This window comes from Rhea americana, unplaced genomic scaffold, assembly GCF_003343005.1.
Source record: "Rhea americana isolate MKP2758 unplaced genomic scaffold, rheAme1 scaffold_93, whole genome shotgun sequence".
NCBI classification, from domain to species: Eukaryota; Metazoa; Chordata; class Aves; order Rheiformes; family Rheidae; genus Rhea; species Rhea americana.
Genome location: NW_028187122.1, coordinates 1,756,917 through 1,778,818, shown reverse-complemented (window position 1 = coordinate 1,778,818; position 21,902 = coordinate 1,756,917). Strand labels below are relative to the sequence as shown.

Sequence of the window (21,902 nt, the reverse complement as noted above, 5' to 3'; positions counted from 1 at the left end):
TTATTTCACATGTGACATTGTATCACTGGATTCAATTTAGGCAGAGCACACTGGAAGCATTCCTCAACCTCTAAGCAGCACAGAAATTTTCTATTGAAGCAGCAAGCATTGCTACAGTGAATAAAGCACAGGTTGATATTTCCTTCTTTTGAAAAAACTGAACTGTCCAAAATGACTCCCTAGCTTACATTAGCAAGCATCCCTCTGACACATCATCTATAAGAATAGCCAAGACACAGCATGGATGTTTTAGCCCTATCCAGATCAACAGCCAAACTCCCAGCATCAATGGGACCACGATTTTGCAGCTCATATCTAAGTATCAGAAACAGTAAAAGTCAAAAAATCCACGTGCAGTTTTTTGTGTGTTAAATATACCCATGCAAGGGTGGCTACTGGAGCAGAACCACCAGCTTACTAAGTCAGCCCACAGCGGATGCCTCAGAGAGCGGCCACCTGTGTGCCTGAGGAGTGATTCTAGTGAAGCAGGTTTCCAGGCCCTCAGTTTAATAAAGGACTCGTTGGCCAACTCCCTCAAAGAGGACTCAAGTTTTTCAACTGCAGTTACTACTTTTAAATAACTAAGCTGCTTATGATCTGAAAATTGGCAGACACAGAATGGACACATACAGATATTTTGGTTAATAAAGAGTAGCAATTAAACCTATGTGCAAATTTAAAGGCTTTGCTCAGAAAAACATGCAAGCTTCCCTGGATGCCCCTGATATGAAACAGGGGATTTACTCACTCTTTAAGAAAAAAAGAAATTGTTATATTATTACTATCTACTGTCCTTTTCTTATTATACCCACAAACACAGATACTAACCTCTATCGGAGCAACAGAGGTGTAGGAATTTTTCTTCTTAGTAGTGTTTCAAGTAGAAAATATACTTCTGACTGAACAACTGTTCATCTTTTCCCCATCCTTACTGAAAACCAACTCCTTGCTTCCAGAATACTGAACACATTAGTAACCCTCCTCCTCTCCAAATTAAATGAAAAAATGGCAACAAAGTATTTGTCAATGTTCTTCATAAAAAAAAAAAAAGAAAGAAAGAAAGAAAAGAGAGAGAGAGAAAAGTATGAGGAAAACAACCCTCTTTCCCCAAATGGTTTCATTCAGTCATTTTAACAGACAGCCACAGATCAGGAAAGAAGGTTGTCCCATGCAGAAGGCTGCAGAATGACGCTCGCAAACCCCAGAGCACGAAGCCCGATGGACCAAAGGCTTTTTAGGATATGGTACATCTGAGGTCTTAGTCTGGCTGAATCCAGCTCAATCTTCTTCTAATGTTTCCCAAAACTGAAACTGCCCAACTTGTGTGAAAAATCACGTGAAATCTCCCCCTTGGCACCTAATGACATAGACAACAGCAACCAGAGACAAGCAAATGTTATACCGAGACCAACTTTTATACCTGCCCGAGTTCAGCTGGCAAAGGCAGTGCATGAGGCAGACGACAAAATTATTATTTGAGTTGTAAGTTGCAAAGATAACATCCCACTGCTCCTGCAGGACATTCAGAGTGTTCAGGATGTTAAACTGTTCAGGCAGTGACTGTTGTGGTCTGGACAGGCAATATAGGATCGCTCGGTTTAGACAGCTGTATAGGGTACTGAGGAAAGTTTCCTTTTGAGAAAAGCTGCCTTCTAAGACCTGTGAAAACAGCAGAGTACTTGGCTTGCTCAAAGAACATTCTCCTCAAGGATCTATTCCTCTCGCTTCATTTAAGCTGCTGCAAACTTATTTTGGCAAAATTCCCCTGAACTACCTGCTGGGTATAAATACAATCTTCCTGTAGTTCTATTGAAATCTCCGGTATTGTAAAAGAGATTAATTTTTCCCCGTCTGGTAACATGTACCTCACCAGTAGACAGTGGAAAAGTACTAATTATCCCTTCTTCAAGCTGCACCATCTAGCTTTTATTGTCAGTTAGGGCCATTACATGTTCATGTAAGAAAACAGGATAATCACAATCATCAAATATATTGCAGCCCTTTTCTAGAGAATTCTGGTATCACAAACTCCGTGAAACAGGACATACTAAAGCACGTTGATAACAGCTGGGAAAAAAAATCATTTATGACTTACCACTACAATCTGTTTGGCGATGAAGAGAAGGATTTGCTTGGGGTCAGCAGCAAACATTCTGCTGTTCAGCTTCTCAATCAGTTTCTGAGCAAAATAAGCAACATTCACTACAGACACAGATGCAGTTGATTCAGAAGTGCCATGAGGATCACTGCTCCCTGGAGAGAATACAAGAGGGGTGACTATCCCACAACAAGCTGAGATACCAAATAACACGGCCATGTGAGATCTGAGGTTTCCAGTCCGAAGTAATACTGTCACAGAGGTGGGAAGTGTTTAAGAATACTGTAAGTCTAGCAGACTAGCAGAATATGCAGAACCAACCCACTACTACATACTATCATGAAGGACTGGTCCAACTAATGACTAAAGAGAATGGCAGTAACTGCTACCAGGGTTGTTTCCAGAAGCACTCAAGGGTAAACCTTGGTTTCTTTCCTCTTATTCACCTCCTCTTTAATCTCTAGAATCTGTTCCCCATAGAAGAAGGCGAGGGTGTGGGAAAAGGAGGCGCCTCTCTGGAAACATGGCAACACCACAGTAGTTTAGGCAACTAGTACTAGTTTAGGTCTATAGCAGGAGTGAATGGACTGTCTGGTCTGCTGAGCTGAGTGTTACTCTTCCTGTCAATTACAGCTACATGCCAAACAACATCTAGCTAATGAACTCATTCTCACCTCTTGGTCTTGTTTTCCCTTCACTTTGGCTTGTAACATGGAAGACATCCATAGCAGACAGCAAGACTTTTGTTTGAAAATGTCTTTTCTGCTCATTGGTGGCATCATCTGGAGAAGCCTGTATAGTTACCATGAAGACATTAGCATAGCAGGAAAACAGTCAGGAAATCCAGCTGTGAAAGTCACTTTCATCCTTCATTCATACAAAGTCATTTGATTTCACTGGACTTTTTTTTTTTTTTTTTTTTTTTAATCAGCCAAAGATTCAGAATCAGTCAACATCTTGGCCAAGGGAGTAAGGATTCCAGGAGACACCCAATACAGTTCAGGAGAGTTCAGAATGCTCATTTCTTCTAAAAGCCTTGGCATTGATTTAGGAAGTGTAAAGGGAAACCCAAAAACACAGAGAGAACAAGGGCAACTTCACCTCTCTGCCACACTTTACCCCTTGGTGTGGATGTATAAAACAGCTACTGCAAGCTATGTAGTTGTCTGTTGCAGCTGATCTACCGTCACACATAAATGTGGGGATTTGGTGTACCCCTCTGTGGAAATGCAACAAGGCACCTCCCATGAAGAATTCAGTAAAAGTGCATGCATGGACAGTTACTAGGCAGCAGATGACAGCAGAACCTCATAGCCAAGCTTATCACACAGGAAATCCTACTTGTCTCTACACTTCATAGCTGAGAGACAGCACAGTTCCCTTCTGTACGCCAAACACAAGTGAAGTTTCGCACAGGGCAGAACCTAGGTTCCTAGGTAGTAACCAAGAAAATTTTCCCTCAGAGAATTTCAGCTCCTTTTAGCAGGCAGTCAGAAGAGCCATGCTCTGTTTTAAACTCTATCACAATTAAGCCTTGGGAACTTACTATGATGCCTTTAGAGAACTGCCACTCTGTAAGATGTATGAGTCTTTAGGAAATGCCACTCTGCCAAATGATTTAACTCCTAAAATAATACTTGCAGTCAAGCTTTTTGTTTGTTGCAATCTGTCTTACTAAACAGTCTGGATCAGAACTCTCATCTGGAACATCTGGACTACTGAGAATTGGGACCTGGAGCCTAAATTTTTCATTCTCCCTGTCTTTACATTGTGCTGATTGAACCTTTCAAGTGCTTTCTGTAATCCATAATCCAGATCAATCTGTTGTATTAATCAGTACACAGGAATGGGAATGCTCTATGTGAAATCATAGAATCATAGAACCAGTAAGGTTGGAAGGGACCTCTGGAGATCATCTAGTCCAATCTCCCTGCTCAGCAGGGTCACCTAGGGCATGTTAGACAGGGTTGCATCCAGGCAGGCCTTGAAGATCTCCAGAGAAGGAGACTCCACAACCTCTCTGGGCAACCTGTTCCAGTGCTAAATCTTTTGTTCTGAACAGAATTCAAGGGCTGCTCTAGAGACATGCAGACATTACTAGAGAAAAGGGAATATTTTTCATGCCTTACTTCAATGTTAAATGTTGCTTGGAAAATGCTATTGTTGTTTTCTAGGGGTAGCATTATGTCTTAGTTCACATGAATGCAGAAAAGGGAAAAGGAGTCTCTTCCTTGCGACAAGGTAGGAATTTCCTTCCACTAAGTGTGCCATCCAGATCTGGTGGGAAGTAATGCATGCTCTCTAAGAGATGTGATCTGGCCTTAGCTTTTACATCATCTTCATTCTCATACAAGCTCCCACAGATAGACTGAGAATGATACTTTAGAGAATAAGAATTGCTGAAAATGCTAACTGAAAATACCACATAGCCATTTCTAATCCTTTTTTCAATAGGTTGGTAGTAGGATGTCTCCTGTCCTTCCACCCCCAGTGCAAAGTAAAGCAGTAAGGCTTAACTATTATATGAGAGACCTCAATAAGCAGCTCAAGTGGATGCCCTTGTTTGTTCACTGGGATGTTGAGCAGACTGTCCGTCAGGAGGACTCGCATGAAATCCCACACTTGTTTCTTGGCAGGGTGTGGTAGGAGTGGGAGAGATGAAGGATCAACACAGCCCTTTCCTTCAGCAATGGATGGACCATCAGGAGACAACAGACTTTCAGAGCTTCCCTGTAGATGTGGACAGACAGCAATGCATTTTAATCTGTACTCCCCTGTGCATTGATATTTCCTCCTAGCTATGCATAACCAAGTTAAAGGGCTTGTGCTGACTCACACGCACGTACCTTGGGTGCTCCAGAGTGGAAGGCAACCATAGCCAAAGTTTTCAAGAAGTCTGGACAGCGCCACACAGGGTCCTGAGTATAACTGTGATAGATCGAGTCCAGAAACTGGACAACATTCCTTGGATAGGCAATTTCCCAGGAAGCTTCTGCATCTGCTGTAGGCTGAACACACACACACATGCATCTAGTCAAGGCAGCATTCTTCTCTCTCAGATGAGAATATTTTTGCTTCCCTCTAGGTATTCCTAAGCATCTCAGCAAACATGGCATGGCCACAGAATAGCCAGGGCAACTAACTCCTACCTTGCAGACTTAGGATATACTGAGTCAGAATTCTACAAGTTCAGTTACAAATGTGAAATACCTTCACCACCAAAAATAGGTAAAATGGGTCACATTGTGGGAAAGACCCACCTCTGTGTTCAGAGCTCTTGAACATGAACCCAATAGCATTCCCTTCTCTGCACCATAACCATGCCAATAGCTGTACTGATGCTTTCTCTTCCCTGCCCATTGCTCTCCTTAGCAGAGACTTGTGACAGGAAAGGAAGATTCCACTTACACAAAGATTGCCGCAGACATCCAATTTTCTCAGTAAAGTTTGCAGTTCACATTACACTGCCCCACTACAAAATGTTTACCTTGTCCACAGTGACCTTAACCATTTCCAGCAGTAAAGTAGCTGCCTCTGCACACAACCCGATTTTGAGGACATTCTCTGTAAGGTGGTGCTGCAAGATCCACTGCAGCATAGAGTCAAGATCTCTCTAGAAGAAGAAGAGTTATATTTCAAGAGACTTGAATTATAAAACATCAAGAACAACTCCTGTTCTCTCCACATCAGCAAAAAAATATATCATCTTTACCTCCACCAGCTCTTCCCTATTTCTTGCATTTTCCCAGGATAGCACTAATGGATGGTCCTCTTTAGAGAGTTATCTTTGGCACTACTGGGGAAAAGAGCCTCATAGCTTCTAAGGACACTGGAGAAAGTACCCAAGTTCACTAATTCTGAGATTTTAATGAGCCTTGACTACGTAAAGACAAGAAAGCTAATCTGAACTACCTTCCAAAGTGCATTAGTACATTAGCTAAATGTCATTTAATCCTTATGTAAACATGTTTGTTCAGAATGCAGATTTCCTTAAGACAAAGCTAACAATCTTTAAAGTGTGGATGACTAATTTTAACTGTCAAAAAAAAAAAAAATCAGGCTTAACTTGCCTGAGCAATCTATCAAAGGAGTAAAGCAATGGAAGTTTCTTGTTTGTCCACTAATTTTGCAAGGCCTTACCTTGGCTGTTGCAGGTGGTTCACACTGTGGAGTTGCCAGAAAGAGCCCTGCCACCAGTAAGTAGATCTCAGGGATGTGGACATGATCAGTCAGACACGTTTGCAACACAGAAAATCCAAAAATCAAGAAGGAGCTGTTATCAGGCACTGGAGTCTGAGGTTTTAAATTATCTTTAAAGGAAAAGGGGAAAAAAAAAGAAGAAAAAGGAAAAACTCTGAAGAAGTCTCTGTGAATGAGTGCCGTATCAGAGGATTACTGGCCTACTCTGATCCCCATTTTTGCGAGTTCCAGCCTACTGCATACCAGTGCTCTGTGCGTTCATCAGACAAACGTAAAATGTTAGGCTGCAATCTCAGTGGTTTTCATGGTTCCTCTTCAAACTACTAGATAACTATTTTCCCCATTATCATTTACAAGAAATTCCCCCTCAATTCCTTCTTCCCTCTCCCATACCCACAGGTCTAATCAGCAAAAATGACACTGAACAAACCTTAAAGAAACAAAGTTCAAGGCAAAAGCTGACATCTGAACACCTCAGATATGTGGGCAACCCTGATTTTCTGCAAAATTTTAAGGCCATCTCCCTATGACTGCCAATCTGAAACGTCAACTACAGCACAGAAAAGCTGAAGTACTGCAGCAAACTTGCCTTAGAAAACAATACGGATTCTTTGTCTACTGAGATCAGTAGGAATTCTCCTAGGAGAGATGGTACAAGTTGTATCAAGACCTTTTACAATGTCAGTGCCATTTTTTATAACACTTCCCCTGCAAGACAGTGTTTTGGGAACATCACACCAACACATACCCATTAGAATATCCAACCCTGTAGAGCTGTTTTCCAGCCAGCGCCCAGCCACTATCCCCTCCTTGAATTTTTTCAGCAGGGAACGATTGTGGAGGAAGTACAAAAGCAGCTTGATTCCTAGTACAACCGTGGTAGAGTGAAGGTAGCTCTGTGTAAATAGCAGAAACCAGTCCGACCCCAGTGCCAAGAATGTTTCTTCTTGCACCCTGGGATAAAAAGGGAAGTAAAAGCATATGAAAGGAAATACAGTAGAAGACAAGCATTTTTATTTAGAATTATCGCTAAGTGATTTAGGAGCTCAAGTCACTGTGGAAAAATGCCAGTTAAAGTTTTATCACAACATAGAATTATGGAGATTTATATATTCATGCACACTGTTCAGGCCAGTCTATTCCCAAAGTCCAACCTTGTACTACTGCTAGGCCAAAAGCTCACTGACAGGAATTAAGTTCCTTCTGAGACTACGTATCAGTAGTTACTGACAAACTACATTATAGATTGGAAATTTAGGATTTTGGTTTAAATTTAGAAGTCCAATATATTTTAACAAGTGGAAATGCACAGTTAAGGCAGTCATCAATATGACCTCTGCCTTTCAATTACACAGGATAAGACTATAGAATAACTAAATGTACATGATTAATATACTGGGACTTAAGTAAGCCCACATTAGATTGAACTGAGTTTCAAGATTATTATTATTTCTTCTCCCCTTACAATGTAGAATTAACAGTACTATCTCTGATTTCCTCCTTTGAGGACTTTTCTGAAAACATCAATCATTTTTCAAAATGGAGATCACTGCTATCCCAGATAAACCACTGACAGAAAGTAACTCCAAATCAAATCATCTGTTACATATCTTCGCTGACATTCAAATATTATCAGTGCGTTTAGCCCTGGTTAAACACTGGTAAAAAGGAAGTCTAGAAGACAGACACTTATGCATGCCTTCCTAAATTGTTTCTACTTACTCAGAGGACAGATGAAGTTTGTCTGAATGCATTACATCTAACAGCATCTTCAGTAACTGGTTTCGAAGACAGATTGTCTTTCCAGGTGTTTGGCTTAAGGCTACAAATATCAGAAGGTAATGAAGAGGAATGAAGAGACAAAATGCATGTTCCAATGCTTTTACGAACAACCTTGTTTACCCCAGATTAGCCCAACAGAAATACTTGTATCAGTCTTTTGCAGAGTAAAAAGATGCAGACACTAGATTTTGGATATGGAAACTCCTGCTAAAATCAGAAATTACCCGTGCTTACATTTTTCAAAATCCTGTCTTCATAGATATTTAGAACTCATTTGGACTAAATGTTGAAGAATAATCCAAAGGGAACTATCTCAGGTTAACTAGCAAGAAAAATACAAGCAGACAATGAGAAATGTACTTTCTATGATTTCTATAGATAAGAACTGAAGTTATCAGTGTCTCCTTAATATACTATGTTTTAGATGTGATAATCTCAACTGAAAAATCACAGACAACGAAAGAGCCAGGTGACTACAAGATGTCACACAGAGTGGACATAAATGGGTAGATATTTTAAAAGGTAGACTTGCACATAATTATTCACTACAGCTAGACAACAGAAATGTTTCATATCAAATCCTGTCGCAGGATGCCAAGTGAAAATTTATTCCTCATGACAGCCCAGGATGTGGCGCCATTTCAACTTAATGGCCTTTCATCTCAGTGGAAGTCCATGAAATCCAAAACTATGTAAGCTCTGGACAAAGCAGTCAAAATACTGCTGGCCTAGTAGGCAGAGAGGGGACAACATGGTAACTTCCTTAGCAGGAGGGGGATCCTGCATAAAACCAGGCCTTCCTGGATATACCTGGATTACTTTACTACCTTTCATGTCAGGGCTTTGTGGCAATACAAGTTTTCCCCACAACTTCAGGTCAATGCAGCCTGTCCCTCACCAGACTAAATCATTTGAAGCAGTCTTCTTTCCATTAAAAGAAGCAGCATTATGGTGCATTTAGAGTTCACCATGGCCTGGGGAAGAGAAAAAGCACTTAGCCACTCATCAGAACTCATGTTCCAAAAGTAGCTCCTCACCTTCATCTGGCATCTCAGCCACACCATCCAGGCAAATCAGATTTTCATCCACAGAAGAGGGTTTCAAAGTGTAAACAAGGAACAACCCAATCCTTCCAGAGAAAGAGGGAACCAATTTTGGTCAGTAGAATGAAAGCTATTCAGTTATTTACTTTAAGATTACATGCAGATGTCAGCACTCATTAACAATGTCTGCTTGAAACAAATGGCTGCAGAAATAACCTTGAAATAGGAATGCAAACATTTATAAAGTAGGAAGCAAATAAAAAGGATACCCATCTACATGTGCAGGTAAAACCCGTTCTATGATAGAAAAGCACTTTTATTTATTTTAACTTCTGTTTTTTAAAGGTCTGTCTACGTATACTGAACCACAAGGCTGGCAATACTGGGTTAAGCACTCTGTTTATAAGAGGGGAAGCAACTCTGAACTTGCAGTATTTGGACATCACTGCGATCAGCACTTGGTTTGCAAGCACATAGGAGACAGCAGAGGAACTTCAGTAGTGACTCAGAAAGGAGGAATGGCAACCTCTTTTCACCTTTATTCTGCTTTAACACATTATCTGGTTCTAAGAATTCATGGATTAGCATAACATACACACCTACTGCAGCTGCATGACCTCCTGCCCACAAAAACGGCATTTCTTGCAGAACAGAGTATCACTGATCTGCAGGAGTGACCCACATATTGCAGCTTCCAATAGAGGCGTCAAAAGTTTGGGACCAACAGAAACCCCAGCGTCTCAGTACTACTGAGAGCCTGCTATAGTCTCTGCTCTCCTGGAGCTGGAAAGATAGGGACTGTCACTATCCACATGCACTGCTTAACACTAAGCGCAAGGTTTGCTCTGAACAGGCAAATACCAATGAATAAAATATTCAAAAAGTTGCAACTTCCTCATCTTTGGGCCAACCAAACAAATTATCATGGAGTAACAAGTCACCAGATTTAAAACAAACAAACAAACTAAAAGATGCTTAGGCACTCTCCTTCCCACGTGGCAAATTTGATATAATAAATCCAGTTACTTACACCTTCATAAAAAAAAAGGAATAGACTAACCAGCTAACTGATATACTCCAGGATAGGAACATACATGCAGGTAATCCCACATAGGAGCTGGCAAGCAGTAAGTTCGCAGGTCAGCTTATCCCACAGTAACTTCTTGATGTGTCCATACCCTTCAGTAGAGTAAAGGGATGACCACAGAGACCAAAGCTTCCATTGCACAACTCTACGTTTTTTTTGGACAAAAACAGAGCTTTGAAAAGAGCAACTTGTCACCTGCAGAGTGTCATTTTCTAGAGTTAGATGGCTACAAAAACCATTGTGCAGACCTCACTCAGTCTACATCAGGCTAAAAGCTGATGTAGTTAGGCTGGAGTAATGTTTACATTCTGTGGAGAAAAAGCAAGGATTTCAAACTTTCCACTTTGCAATATCCTACTTAGCACATCTTAACTCACTGGGATTCAAGAATAAGAAAATATAGTTACTGGGATAAAACTGAAGGCAATGGGATAAGGCATACAGTTCCCTGGAGCCAGGTTGCAATATTTCAGGGGCTACAATACTTCAGGGACAGGCTTCAGTGATCATGAATATCAAGTCCAGACTTCAAGTAGTTCCAGTCATATCAGCGGGACTACTTGTGCCACCACTGTAAGGGTCCATCATCTGACCCATGGGGATCCTCATACATAAATACAAGGGTGGATTGAATTCTATATTGCAAGAATGAAAAAGTCTCTTGTCAGTGGGGACCCTGGAGTTACCAGAGATTTAGCCTCCTATCAAAGATAAGAAGAAAGTTCTGCTTCATCTCTCTCCAGTAAGGGTAGGAAAATAACTCATCTGCAAACTGAGAAAATGCTGCAGGCTTGGAGGTTACCTGAGAACATCCCGTGTGTTAAAGTATCCTTGCAACAGGTGGGAAAGAATAGTGCAGACCACAGTGATCCTGGAGTTGCTGATTTCAGCATCATTGAAGAGGAAAACAAGCTTGGCCACCATTTGCACCTGGTAGGCAACTTCAGCATTCTGATATCCATCTCTGCATAAAAGCACAGGGCCTATTAAAAGCTTTTACTGGAAAGAACCAAATTTGCAAGGTTTCAGCTACGAAGGTTCTCAGGTTGCACTGGCACTTTGCACCTTTGACTTCTGGTGTCGCCTTGGCAACTGATCAAACACTATCAGACAAATTGAATATGTGTCAATGATGGAGATCTGGAGACTTCTTTTTGTGTTCCCCACCCCAATTCAGCATCTGCCCTCTCTGATGGAAACTGCTGCATTTCAGTGAGTTCAAAGAAAACATTATTGACTTTTTAAGCAGTGAGTTGATGGCAATAAATTCTATTCTTGTAAAACTCAGCAATAGACATCAGAGGGCTCTGCACAGAGCTTTATGGTGCCAAAAGGAAGGAATCTCTCATACTGCTCTACTCAGGTGCTCTGCCTTACTATGTCTCTTCAGATACATTTTACTGTAGAAAAACTGGTTAAGAAAGTACACTGTTCTAAAAAATCCTCCTGGGTTGTATTTTAGTTTTAAACACATCATCATTTATAAAAAGTGATTTTTAAGTTTTCATGCTTATTTCAAAGATTTAGATTTTTTTCTTCACAGTACACATTTTAACTTTCATTGTACATCACTGGTTCCATGTAACCCAGGTCACCACAGAGCCTTGCCATCAGATAAGCTTGTTCCACATGTTTCTGATTTAGATGCCAACTATATACCTGGAGGACTGCAAGATCTCCACAAGATGTGAAAAAAGAGCAAAATCAAGATTTTCTGGTGCTGCCATCCAAAGCTGAAAGACAAATGAAAGCAAAGAATTCACCATTTGTTGAGTTGAGCAGACTATAACCTGTGGCAGAAAAACAGTAACAAGTAGTTTGGGGACAGTAAAATCATGAACTGTCACTGTCATTTGTGCAGAACACTAAGTAACTTTATTGTGTAAATGCACGTGAATTACATTACGTTACAACAGTGCACTGTAAAGAAAACTACAAAAATGTTTTTAGTTTTGCATTAACTGTTTCTCCAGTTTGAAAAAGAGGAACACAACCAGAACAGCAGATACATTTTTGGAGACAGGGAAAGGGAAGGCAAGAAGTATATCCACTTCCAGAGTGTACAATTCATATTTGTAGGGAAGATGGAAGTCTATAAAGACTGACATATAAGTTAGTTGGTATAGACTGACATATATAGTCAGCATAGATTGACATATAGCATATATAAAGCTAACCTGGACCACATTTGAAGAAAACTCAAATACCCACAAGTCAAGGATATTTTATTTCAGACCCAGACCCAGTAATTTCCAACCATCTTGTGTCATATTAATATCATCTGCATGGAGAAACAGGAAAGGGGGAGGGGGACAGTGCCTGATCTCTCAGCTGTGAAAAGCAGAGATATAAAAGTTAAGGGGGAAAAGGAAGAGTTCAGAGCCACAGTCTGTTTCTCACCAAGGCAAGCTATCCCCAATCAAGCACTGGAAAGTCTTCTGTCAGCATGAGGAGCTGCTACTCCTGAACTAGCTCTGAGGAGCAGGCACTTGGAAACTCCATGGGAACACCCCAGAAACTGCACCAGGGCCCAGCAGAGAGTACAGCACCTGTGCAGCTCCAGCCGTACCAGGAGCCACCACCTCCCCAGGAGAGCCGTGGTGTGGCACATTGTCACACACTGCTTCACCCCAAGCACCTGATCCAGGAGGTGCTACAAACAAACCAAACCTCGTACTATAAAACCATATTTAACACAGCCGAACCCACAAAGTAGTATCTACAGTTTTACCTCAAAGTTGCAGAGAACATACTGGAATGCATTACAGTTCTTGACAACTGAAGACTCAAAGCCAAGTTCAGCTGTGCCCACCAGGGAGAACACTAGCTGTAAAATCCTGTTGTTTAACAGCTGTGTCTTCCTCTTCAAAAGATATGCCAGCAACTGAAAAAAGACTAAGTAAGCATACACCAAGAACAATGAACTACATGAACTAAAACAGAACACCATCTATTATTGAATCCAAGGCAGACGCCCAGTTTACCTGCCAGTAGTAGTCGTACATGCAGCATACCTCATACGTAAGTACCATGAAACAAGCGAAGATTTCAGTTTGAGCATAAAGTTTTGCGCGATAAGTGAAAGAACAAGTTCTTGAAAGGATTTGACAATTTTGTGGCATCAAAGGGGAATAAAATACATACTCTATTATACTGAATGGAATTTACAAAAAACAACATACAAATGTAATTGTAAAGCAACATGGTAGGTTTTCTACACTGTTCTTTAGGGACAAGTATTCTCAGTTGCTTTGAAATGGTGTTGGCTAAAGAAAAATAATAGTTAATGTTGACCTCTTCAGATGAAAAGGACACATTTTTGTGACAATTTCCAATTCATCAGCTGAGTCTATTTTTGATTATTCAATCAATTTCTGGTATAGTGAAAAAAAACACTTAGAAAACCACTACATTTTAAATACGTTGGGAAGAGCAGACATTCATTTGAAATATGTATCAAGAAACATGTTAATATTAAAATCGTTTTTGTTAGTTGTCTAGGTTTAGACATCCATAGAATGAGCAAAATCACTCCACTGGAACATGATGATCAGTCAAATCGAGACACCACCATCAAGCATGGAGCCAAAAGGAACAGTCTGCACACAATCTAAAGCCTGACATTCCCCCTAAAAAAAAGCTGTTGGGCAAGCAACACTTAAGTATGATAAATATATTCACAGGAATCAGGATCAATTTATGAAGAATTTACAAATTGGGGAAATAGAAAGTTTACAATCAACCATTTGTGAAACCCTTATTTTAACACAACAGTGTCATTTCAAACCATCTCTGCTAAAGCGTCTTTCTCTGTACCATGAGACACTGCTTAGCCTATGCAGCATAAACAAAGTCAGTGAAACTGAACTGAAACTTCACACTTCAGCCGTAAACCATCCAATATCACCTACAAAACTTGCCCTAGTTCTCTCGAAACCCTAAGCCAAATAAACTCTTTGTCTGCACACCTTTCAGGTCTAAAAGATCAGTTTAGGGTAGACCTCATCAATATACAGCTTGAAACGCAGACAGTACTTATTTACCTCAGCACAATTCCTAATATACAACAGTGCGGACTGAGCCGTAGTAGTTCCTAGTCAGCTCTACACTGGGTGATGACGTGCAGGGAAGAATCTTAGCCTGGATAAACCAAGGGGAAAGAAGCAAAACACTTCTAGAGTATTTTCTAAGAGGTATTTTCTTGTGGGAGGGATGAAGTGCATTGGTAAAGGGTGGAAGATGAGTCACTCAAATCTGGTGCACTAGCATTATCAACTGCAGCCTTCTTCATACGGGCAGCATGACACCTTCCATTTTTGGATCACATCTGCCTAAAAGGCACCTGTCCTCACTTCATCTGTTTGCACATAAACTGCTGTAAAGCTTCCCGGGGATTTTAAGCACACAATTTAGTACTCTGTCCCATATACCCATGCCAAAGATCCCATAGCTTACACAATTACAATCATAAGGGCTGATATGATATCCTTGGATCATTACCATTAATGGGTTTTGGGATAAAGCTCTCCAAGAGAAAGATTGTATCCAGACTGAACAAAGAAGAGATTATCTACCTGGTATCCATTTATGTGCCTCATTAATTTTTCACTCATTGGGCTGCTGTTCAGGATGGAGTTCAGGACTTTGACAGCTGCATACATGGTGTGGTCATCACGGGCCATAGCAACGAGACCCAGGAGAATGGCAGGACCTCCAATAAAGTTCAGGCTAGTAGCTGCTGGTGAGGACTGGAACACTCTTACTCCTAGGAAATTACAGTTACTCAACCAGGAAGTTGCACAGACTAAATCCATTATTAGGACAGAGATAGGCTCAATTCTTACCCCTCAAAAAAAGAAAAACAAGAAAAAAAAAGTAGAGCTCATTTACCATACTGGCCCACAGCAACTGCTCCTATAGTCCGCAAGAAACCTGAGAGGTGTCCAGCAATATTCTTAGCCAGAAAAACTGGAGTTGAACTGTCCCGAGAACTGATCCCCATCTAAAACAGATAAAAAAGACATCCTAGAAAAAGCCATGGAAGTATTGGGAAGATGAAAAGTAGTAAGTAAAGACACTTTTTTTTTTTTTGAGATTATTTTATTACTTTTAGACTTTGACAAAGCATACTTTTGCTCCACCAGAGGTGGTGGAGGGGAATGTTTTCCCCTCAAAATCGATTGTTGGGACAAACATTCACCCATCTGGAGTATTCCGGAACTTCACCACTTCTGACATATCAAGAGTAGGTCTGGTATTGGCAGGAAGGCTAGAATAGCATGTGAAAGGTGTATTGTGTAGTAATAAAGAATTGTAAGGAATAATTGACTGAAATGAAGCATTCTTAAACCTGAAAACTATAGCTTCTGTTACTGTTTCAATAAAGACTCTTAACATTGTGTTCACAATGTCCAATCCATTCCTCGTCACAGACTACAACAAAACGGTATTTACAATGTAGTTAAATTGGAGAAGTTGTAAAATCACTGGAGGTAAGAAGCTAAGACAAAGTCACAAACTTTGCTCATGGAAACAAAACAAAACAACAAGAAATGTGTTAAAGATGAATGAGGGGAGCATATGACCTCTTTGGCAATCTGCCGACCATCCACTTCATTGTAGGTGCTCTTTACATCTTGAACTGTAGTGAAAGATGAGCATGTGGCATTGATTCCAAAAGAAATTCTCTCTTCTCCCACCAGCAGTACAGAATTATGCTCACTGCACTGGTCCTCACCTAAAACAAGAGAGATTATAAATCCACAAGGAAATTTGCATAGTCATCATGTGAAATGGGAGAAGGGCAGCTGAAAAATTACTGGGACAAAAGTTTAAAAGGGAGATTGATTTTGACTTAGAATCAGAAAAAGGCTTCATCCTTTGCAACTCAGTCCATAGCAGCTAGCCAGCATACGCACCAGTAAGAGATATGCTGCGCTTGTCTCCTCTGATGACTACTCTGTACGGATCCAACAGCCCCTCCCAATATCTCATGAAGCTCAGGAAAGTCCAGAATAAACCTTTCTCTATCCACAAAATATAAACAAACAGTCTAGGTAGAGAAAACATTTCAGAGACCTTCCAAGTTACTGAGTGCTTTCCTCATGCGAAGGAAAAAGAATAGAAAAGCTGAAGTTCAGAGCTGCCAACTCACAATTTACGGGAAGCTTTTAGGAAGTACTAGGTTGAGCAGTTTGGTAATTGTACGACATTTTCATATGCCTTTCTTTAAGTAACTTTTTATTTCTGCTTGCACTGCAAGGTAAATAAAGGAAAGCAGCATGTACCTTTCTTCAATCTCATTTTTGACAATTTCATAGACGGGGAAAACTGTTGATTTATGAAACTGTTTTACTAATGTTAGTGTCATAGCTCTTAAATGTAAATAGGGTTAGCACATTTTCTGCATTTATGAGAAGTACATTCCCTGAGATTATGTCAACTATTTTCCTTCCAGCAGGACACTGCTAAGGCTCTACGCAGCTGCTGCTTTTGAGCACGAAGTAATGAGCTGCTGGTGAGAAGGGGCAAGATAGTGCTGAAACCATCCAAATTGCTCTCCACAACAAAGCTGTAATTCTATTCTATAGAATAAACCACAATATTTTGGGGATTATGATTTTTTTTTTTTTTTAAGTCAAATGTTTCTCCAAATATTTTGATGGAATAGGGAGATGTTAGGTTTAAAAAAATCCTCAAAAAACAAACCAACAAAAAGCTAATACATCGTACCTGAGATAGAGAGGGAGGAGAAGGCAGACTGGACTTTTGCCTGTTAAAATATATTTTGAATTTGAAGTATTTTCACAGTGATCAGGTCATGTTTTTTATAGTGTCCTATGACTTCCCCGCATCAGTGCATCACTGGAGTGCAAGAGCCACAATCCATGGTAAGTATTAAAGTCCAGCTGGGGAGCCCAGTGTACAGAGGAGAACAAGTACCCCAGACTTTATGAAGACTCAACACTTCAAAATTACTATTTTCATTTTGGGACTATATTTTGATATAATTTCTCTTTTGAAAGAACCCTGATGTCTTACAGATATTTTTTCTAAATAGAGAGCATTCTGAAGGAAGCCAGTCCTCTCACTCTGCTTTAGGCTGCACCAATACCAAAAATGGGATTATATTCTGCTCTTTTCAAAAGGGAGATAACCATCTCACTTTACCCAAGCTCCAGCACAGAGGTGAATGCACTACTTGTTGAACAAACAGTAATTAATAACTAAAATGTTTTCTCTGCCTGTTTCATAATTGAAGCTATCAGTATACTTTCATTTAAAATCCTCTTCATTATACAGAATATAATTTACTCCCCTACTTCTGTTCTCCCACTCTACAGCATTTGCAATTAAAGATGTTGCCTTCTCTTCTGTCATGCTTTTCTGTAGCACCATAAATGCAAAATGCCTCAGTTAGAAAGCTTCTTCCTTAATGTCTGGCCAACAGAATCTGCCTTATTGGACCTCCCCAAAAACGCAGTCTTGTTTCTTTATTCTTTAGCTCTAAAAATCAGGGCACAACTACTCCTTGCTTCCTCCCCTTCTTTTTCTGCTCTATTTACCATGTGTTGCAAGATCCTCATGGCCTCTTAGTACAAACTTGTACACGACCCAGCAGAACAGGGTTCCAGTGTTTTAGGGAGATCTCTAGGAACCGCTGGAATATTAATAGCAGATTATAACAATAAAACCATCATCCTGGCAAGCCAACAGTGCTGGAGATGAGAGTTACCACATACCTTGAAGCTGCACTGCTTGGAAATTGCTACAATACTGTGGGCCAAGCTTATTAATCAACTCCACAGTTTCCACAGACATGGCTTCTTCAAACAGGTACGTAGGACCAAGGCGCCAGGTCAAAGACGACTTTTGTTTCCAAACTCGTGGAGTAGCTATGTACCCATAGACATCGATAAAGGAAGAGAGTTCCATGGAAATACAGCTACCTGGTAATGGCTGCAGGTACTGCATCTGCAACAGAGCAAAATTTCACTTAGGGGACTCATTGCATTAGAGGTATCTTAAGGTTGCATCTCTGGAAGGTACTGCCTACCTTCTTCCCTCACTGAAGCCTCTCAATTAGCTGTGTTCACAGCTTCAGACCAAGCTCAAAGCTGAAAAACTCCAGTTCTTTGACAGATCAAAGCTAAGAGGCGAGACTGCTCAGCTTTGTTCTCCTTTTTAAGGGAGTTTCCTCAGAACTGGTGCTGAGAAGATAATAATCTGTCTATGTCCAAAAACTTGACTTTAACCAAAGTAACATCTTGACAAACACTAGTGAAACCTACTAAACTATGCATTGCCTTATCCTCTGCTTCAATACAAAGACTTGAAGTCAGATGCCTTTGCAGGCTCCGGGCATCAACTCCCTTATACTTACCAAGTTAACAAGATCTTAGCAGTGAAAAACCAACCGCTTATCGGTTTACACCTACGCAGTCCCTAGCATAGTAGATGCTCTAGGTGATCAATAAATTAATATCAGCCATAAGTCTGTTCTACAGTGTAGCTTAAAACTCCACAGTTAGTATCTTGGGCTAGTTCCCACTTGGTCCCTACCGTAATAACATGATGATGATGGACTGCTGCTTGGAAACTGGACTTTCAAAAGTATCAAAACTGTAAGCATTCTCAAAAGTTCAAATACTCTTTTTTATTTAAAGAACACTGTCCAAATAATCTGTGTTGGCAAAGAAAAACCCTACCTTGACCCCAGACTGTTTTTCCCTCCTATTAAGTGTGTGACTTTGAACAAAGAAAGCCAAGTTACAGACCACATCTTGTACAGGCATCCAGAGAAGAAACAATTTTTGAATGACATAGTGTCTAAGTACATGAGTTGGCTTCAGTAAAAGTTCAATAATTTAGGAAATAAGATCGTTAATTTTGGTATCAAAATAAGCACTCAGCCTCCTGACTTGAGTCTACTATTTTATTAAATGTAAAGAGCTCTAACAGAAAGTAGTTAGACATTTCTTGGAAGAGAAACTATCCTGTACTTCAGGGCTTAGTCCAGCTTCTAACAACTTGCTGCTAGTATGAGAGAGTCCTAGGATTTACCTATCTCTGACTATGGAGATGCAGAAGGTGGACTACTCAGTATTGGAAGGCAGGACTCGATATTAGAATGAATAGGCATAATACCTGATGCAACATGGTAATTCTCCTTCCACTCCCTCTCTACCTTGTCAACAGCAGCTTTTGATATGTTAACAACCTTTGTGCAATTCTAATTTGTTATACAGTCTTCCCTTCTTTGTACATGTCAAAAAGGAAGACTTGTATCATGTCAGAGACCTCAGCAGAGGGACCACCTTTTATTTACTAAAGGCTTGTTGTATTTATTACAAGCTGTTTCGCTATATGTTAAATTCACTTTACTGTGAATTCTTTAATCAGTTGCAATGCTTAGGCCTAGTTTTATTGATGACTTTCAGTCTCATTTGAAGGAAGGCAAATTAAATTAAATTTTCATTCTTGAAATGGATATAGGTCCCAAAAGGCATTTAGAAGACAGATCATTTTTCTCAAGCATGGGAAAGAGAATATTTGGAATTAAACAGGTTGCTTTTACTTGGAAAGTAAAAAACACAGGAGTGAGCTTTGCATGTGTCAAGACTGATTTGAAATATAGGAGCTGGAAGGAAGAGACTAAAGTTGCAACTAATAAGTCTATTTGAAAAAAAGCTGCATTTTCAAGATTACCAAGCTGAAGCATTCAAAGCCCATAAAACAAGTCTCAGAAATAATATGACATTAGCTTCAAAACCATGAGCATGATAGTACTATAAACTAGGGGCTTTTCTCTTTCATCTTCTCATGCGCCTGAGTCTTTCATGTGCATTTGGATTACTTTCTCATGATTTCTCAATCAGCCTGAGAAATCCTTAATTCATTATTTTTTTCATGTGAGATCTGAGACTCTTACACAGGAGAGTAAGAGTCCTGAGATTGCAGGAAACGGGACATGGAAGGAAACAGGAGCTACTGCAACATTTGCAATGAACTCATTAGTTGGTACAGTTGAAATTTAGAAATGTCTCTTACCTGGAACTTTCTTCTGTATTTCCTATTAATTCAAAAAAATTAGTATGGTTTTAATGCACGAGCTATCTCATCCACTGAATAACAACGGGCCCTGAGAACTATCTGTCTCCAAATGGTTGCAGTGCCTGCAGAGAAGACCGCTGACTCATTCGACCTCTGAACTGACAGCTCAATGTGTGGCAGCTTGAAACAAGCCCATGGACAGCTAAAATATTTGAGGAAACTTCATTCATCTTGGGATTCTTGCAAAGGGCTGGCCAGTCACAGAAGCTTATTTCCTCTCTGATCTTCCCTCCCTTCCCAGGGCTTACCCCAAAAATGGAGGCTCCCTAGATTCCTAATCACCTTTGCAGATTTTAGCATAAAGCCAAGCTGCCTTCAGTTGTGGGATTTCTGCAGGACACACCTTAGTGGAGTGAGTGTGTGTTTGTATTTTTAATAGCTGAGAATTACTCTTGGGTGTAAACGGAGATCCTCAAAGTTACTAGTCAATTCAGAAAATTTTGGCCTAAGGACAGAACTGCACTTCATGAACATAATCTAGAGCTACTGTAAACTAGGCAATCTTGATTTTTAGATCAGTGTACCCACTCAAAATTACCATGGTCATCTTAATAGGGAAAAAAAAAAGATGCTAGTTCAAAGCATCAGTGTAAGCTAACACCACACTTCTGAACAGCCATACAAATATACTCTGATGTGTATGGATTTCTGACTCCACCCAAGTGCAACACAGTGTGGTACATCTTAAATAAACAGATCATCACTTTTTGAGGTCTCATGTTTACACTGAAAAGACATTGGAAGGTGAGGGGGTGGGGAATAAAAGCAAACGCTTAGCTGTAAGACACAGGTCTATGCAGAGCGCCTTTACCTTAGCAGAGCCGAGCATCTGACCATTTATATACACTGACACAATGCAGTTCTTCTTTGCTTCCTTAGCAACTGTCACTGCAAGGTGATGCCACTGGCCAGTGACCAGCAGCTTGCCACAGCCAAACTGGACTTGCCCTGGAACTAGGGAGTGATTTTGGTCCTCACCTTCAGGTTCCATGATATCTGTAAGAGTAAAAACAAGTGGCAGTTACTGGAAAGCTTAGGGTCTTCGGTCTCACCTTCCACTGCCTCTGGGATACAACCATCAAATGTGACACACAAAGAACATGATCTATCTGTGTGTGGGTACAGCATTAGTTGATGCTGTTCCATTCAATGTCTTTAAAACGTATCCTGGACGCCTACTATCAGGACCTTAGACTTGGATAACTCCCAAGATCCCTTCACATAATGAGTCAGACTCCCAAATTCCACCTGCTAGCTGCCTGTATGCTACAAAACTAGACATAACTAGGATAAAGCCAATATTGTCTCTAAGAGCAGAACACCTCAGGATATTCACTGAATCATCTGATATAGAAAAAAATTCCTAGTGAATTCATGAGAAGATAAAACTCTGTATATTTGTAGTTTTTAAGGAAAAGAGGAAAGTTGTGATTTTTAACTTCATCTAAGGAAATCAGAGCATTCACACAATGTCAACCATGCATGAAAAATTCCAGTTACAATTCCCACTCCATTCCCAATGTCCTCTGCAATGCTGAATCACAACCACATTTAAAATACTCACTACCGTTGATAGGCA

The 21,902-nt window shown here is 40.3% G+C and overlaps 1 protein-coding gene across 2 annotated transcripts in view; it reads right to left on the bottom strand.

The window, feature by feature from the left end:
• Nucleotides 1-21,902, bottom strand: part of WDFY4 (WDFY family member 4) — a 142,009-nt gene that overhangs the window by 84,448 nt on the left and 35,659 nt on the right. For both annotated transcript variants that reach the window (XM_085324754.1, XM_085324753.1), the window contains exons 18-35: nt 21,135-21,319; nt 17,953-18,184; nt 15,796-15,947; nt 15,101-15,212; nt 14,785-14,975; nt 12,942-13,094; nt 11,870-11,943; nt 11,013-11,174; nt 9,118-9,209; nt 8,021-8,120; nt 7,047-7,252; nt 6,239-6,408; nt 5,586-5,711; nt 4,945-5,106; nt 4,631-4,828; nt 2,773-2,890; nt 2,096-2,253; nt 1,421-1,659 (exon numbers count right to left, since the gene is read on the bottom strand). In XM_085324754.1, the coding sequence (XP_085180880.1) occupies nt 1,421-1,659; nt 2,096-2,253; nt 2,773-2,890; nt 4,631-4,828; nt 4,945-5,106; nt 5,586-5,711; nt 6,239-6,408; nt 7,047-7,252; nt 8,021-8,120; nt 9,118-9,209; nt 11,013-11,174; nt 11,870-11,943; nt 12,942-13,094; nt 14,785-14,975; nt 15,101-15,212; nt 15,796-15,947; nt 17,953-18,184; nt 21,135-21,319 (2,830 nt within the window). The remainder of the gene's footprint in view (nt 1-1,420; nt 1,660-2,095; nt 2,254-2,772; nt 2,891-4,630; nt 4,829-4,944; nt 5,107-5,585; nt 5,712-6,238; nt 6,409-7,046; nt 7,253-8,020; nt 8,121-9,117; nt 9,210-11,012; nt 11,175-11,869; nt 11,944-12,941; nt 13,095-14,784; nt 14,976-15,100; nt 15,213-15,795; nt 15,948-17,952; nt 18,185-21,134; nt 21,320-21,902) is intronic.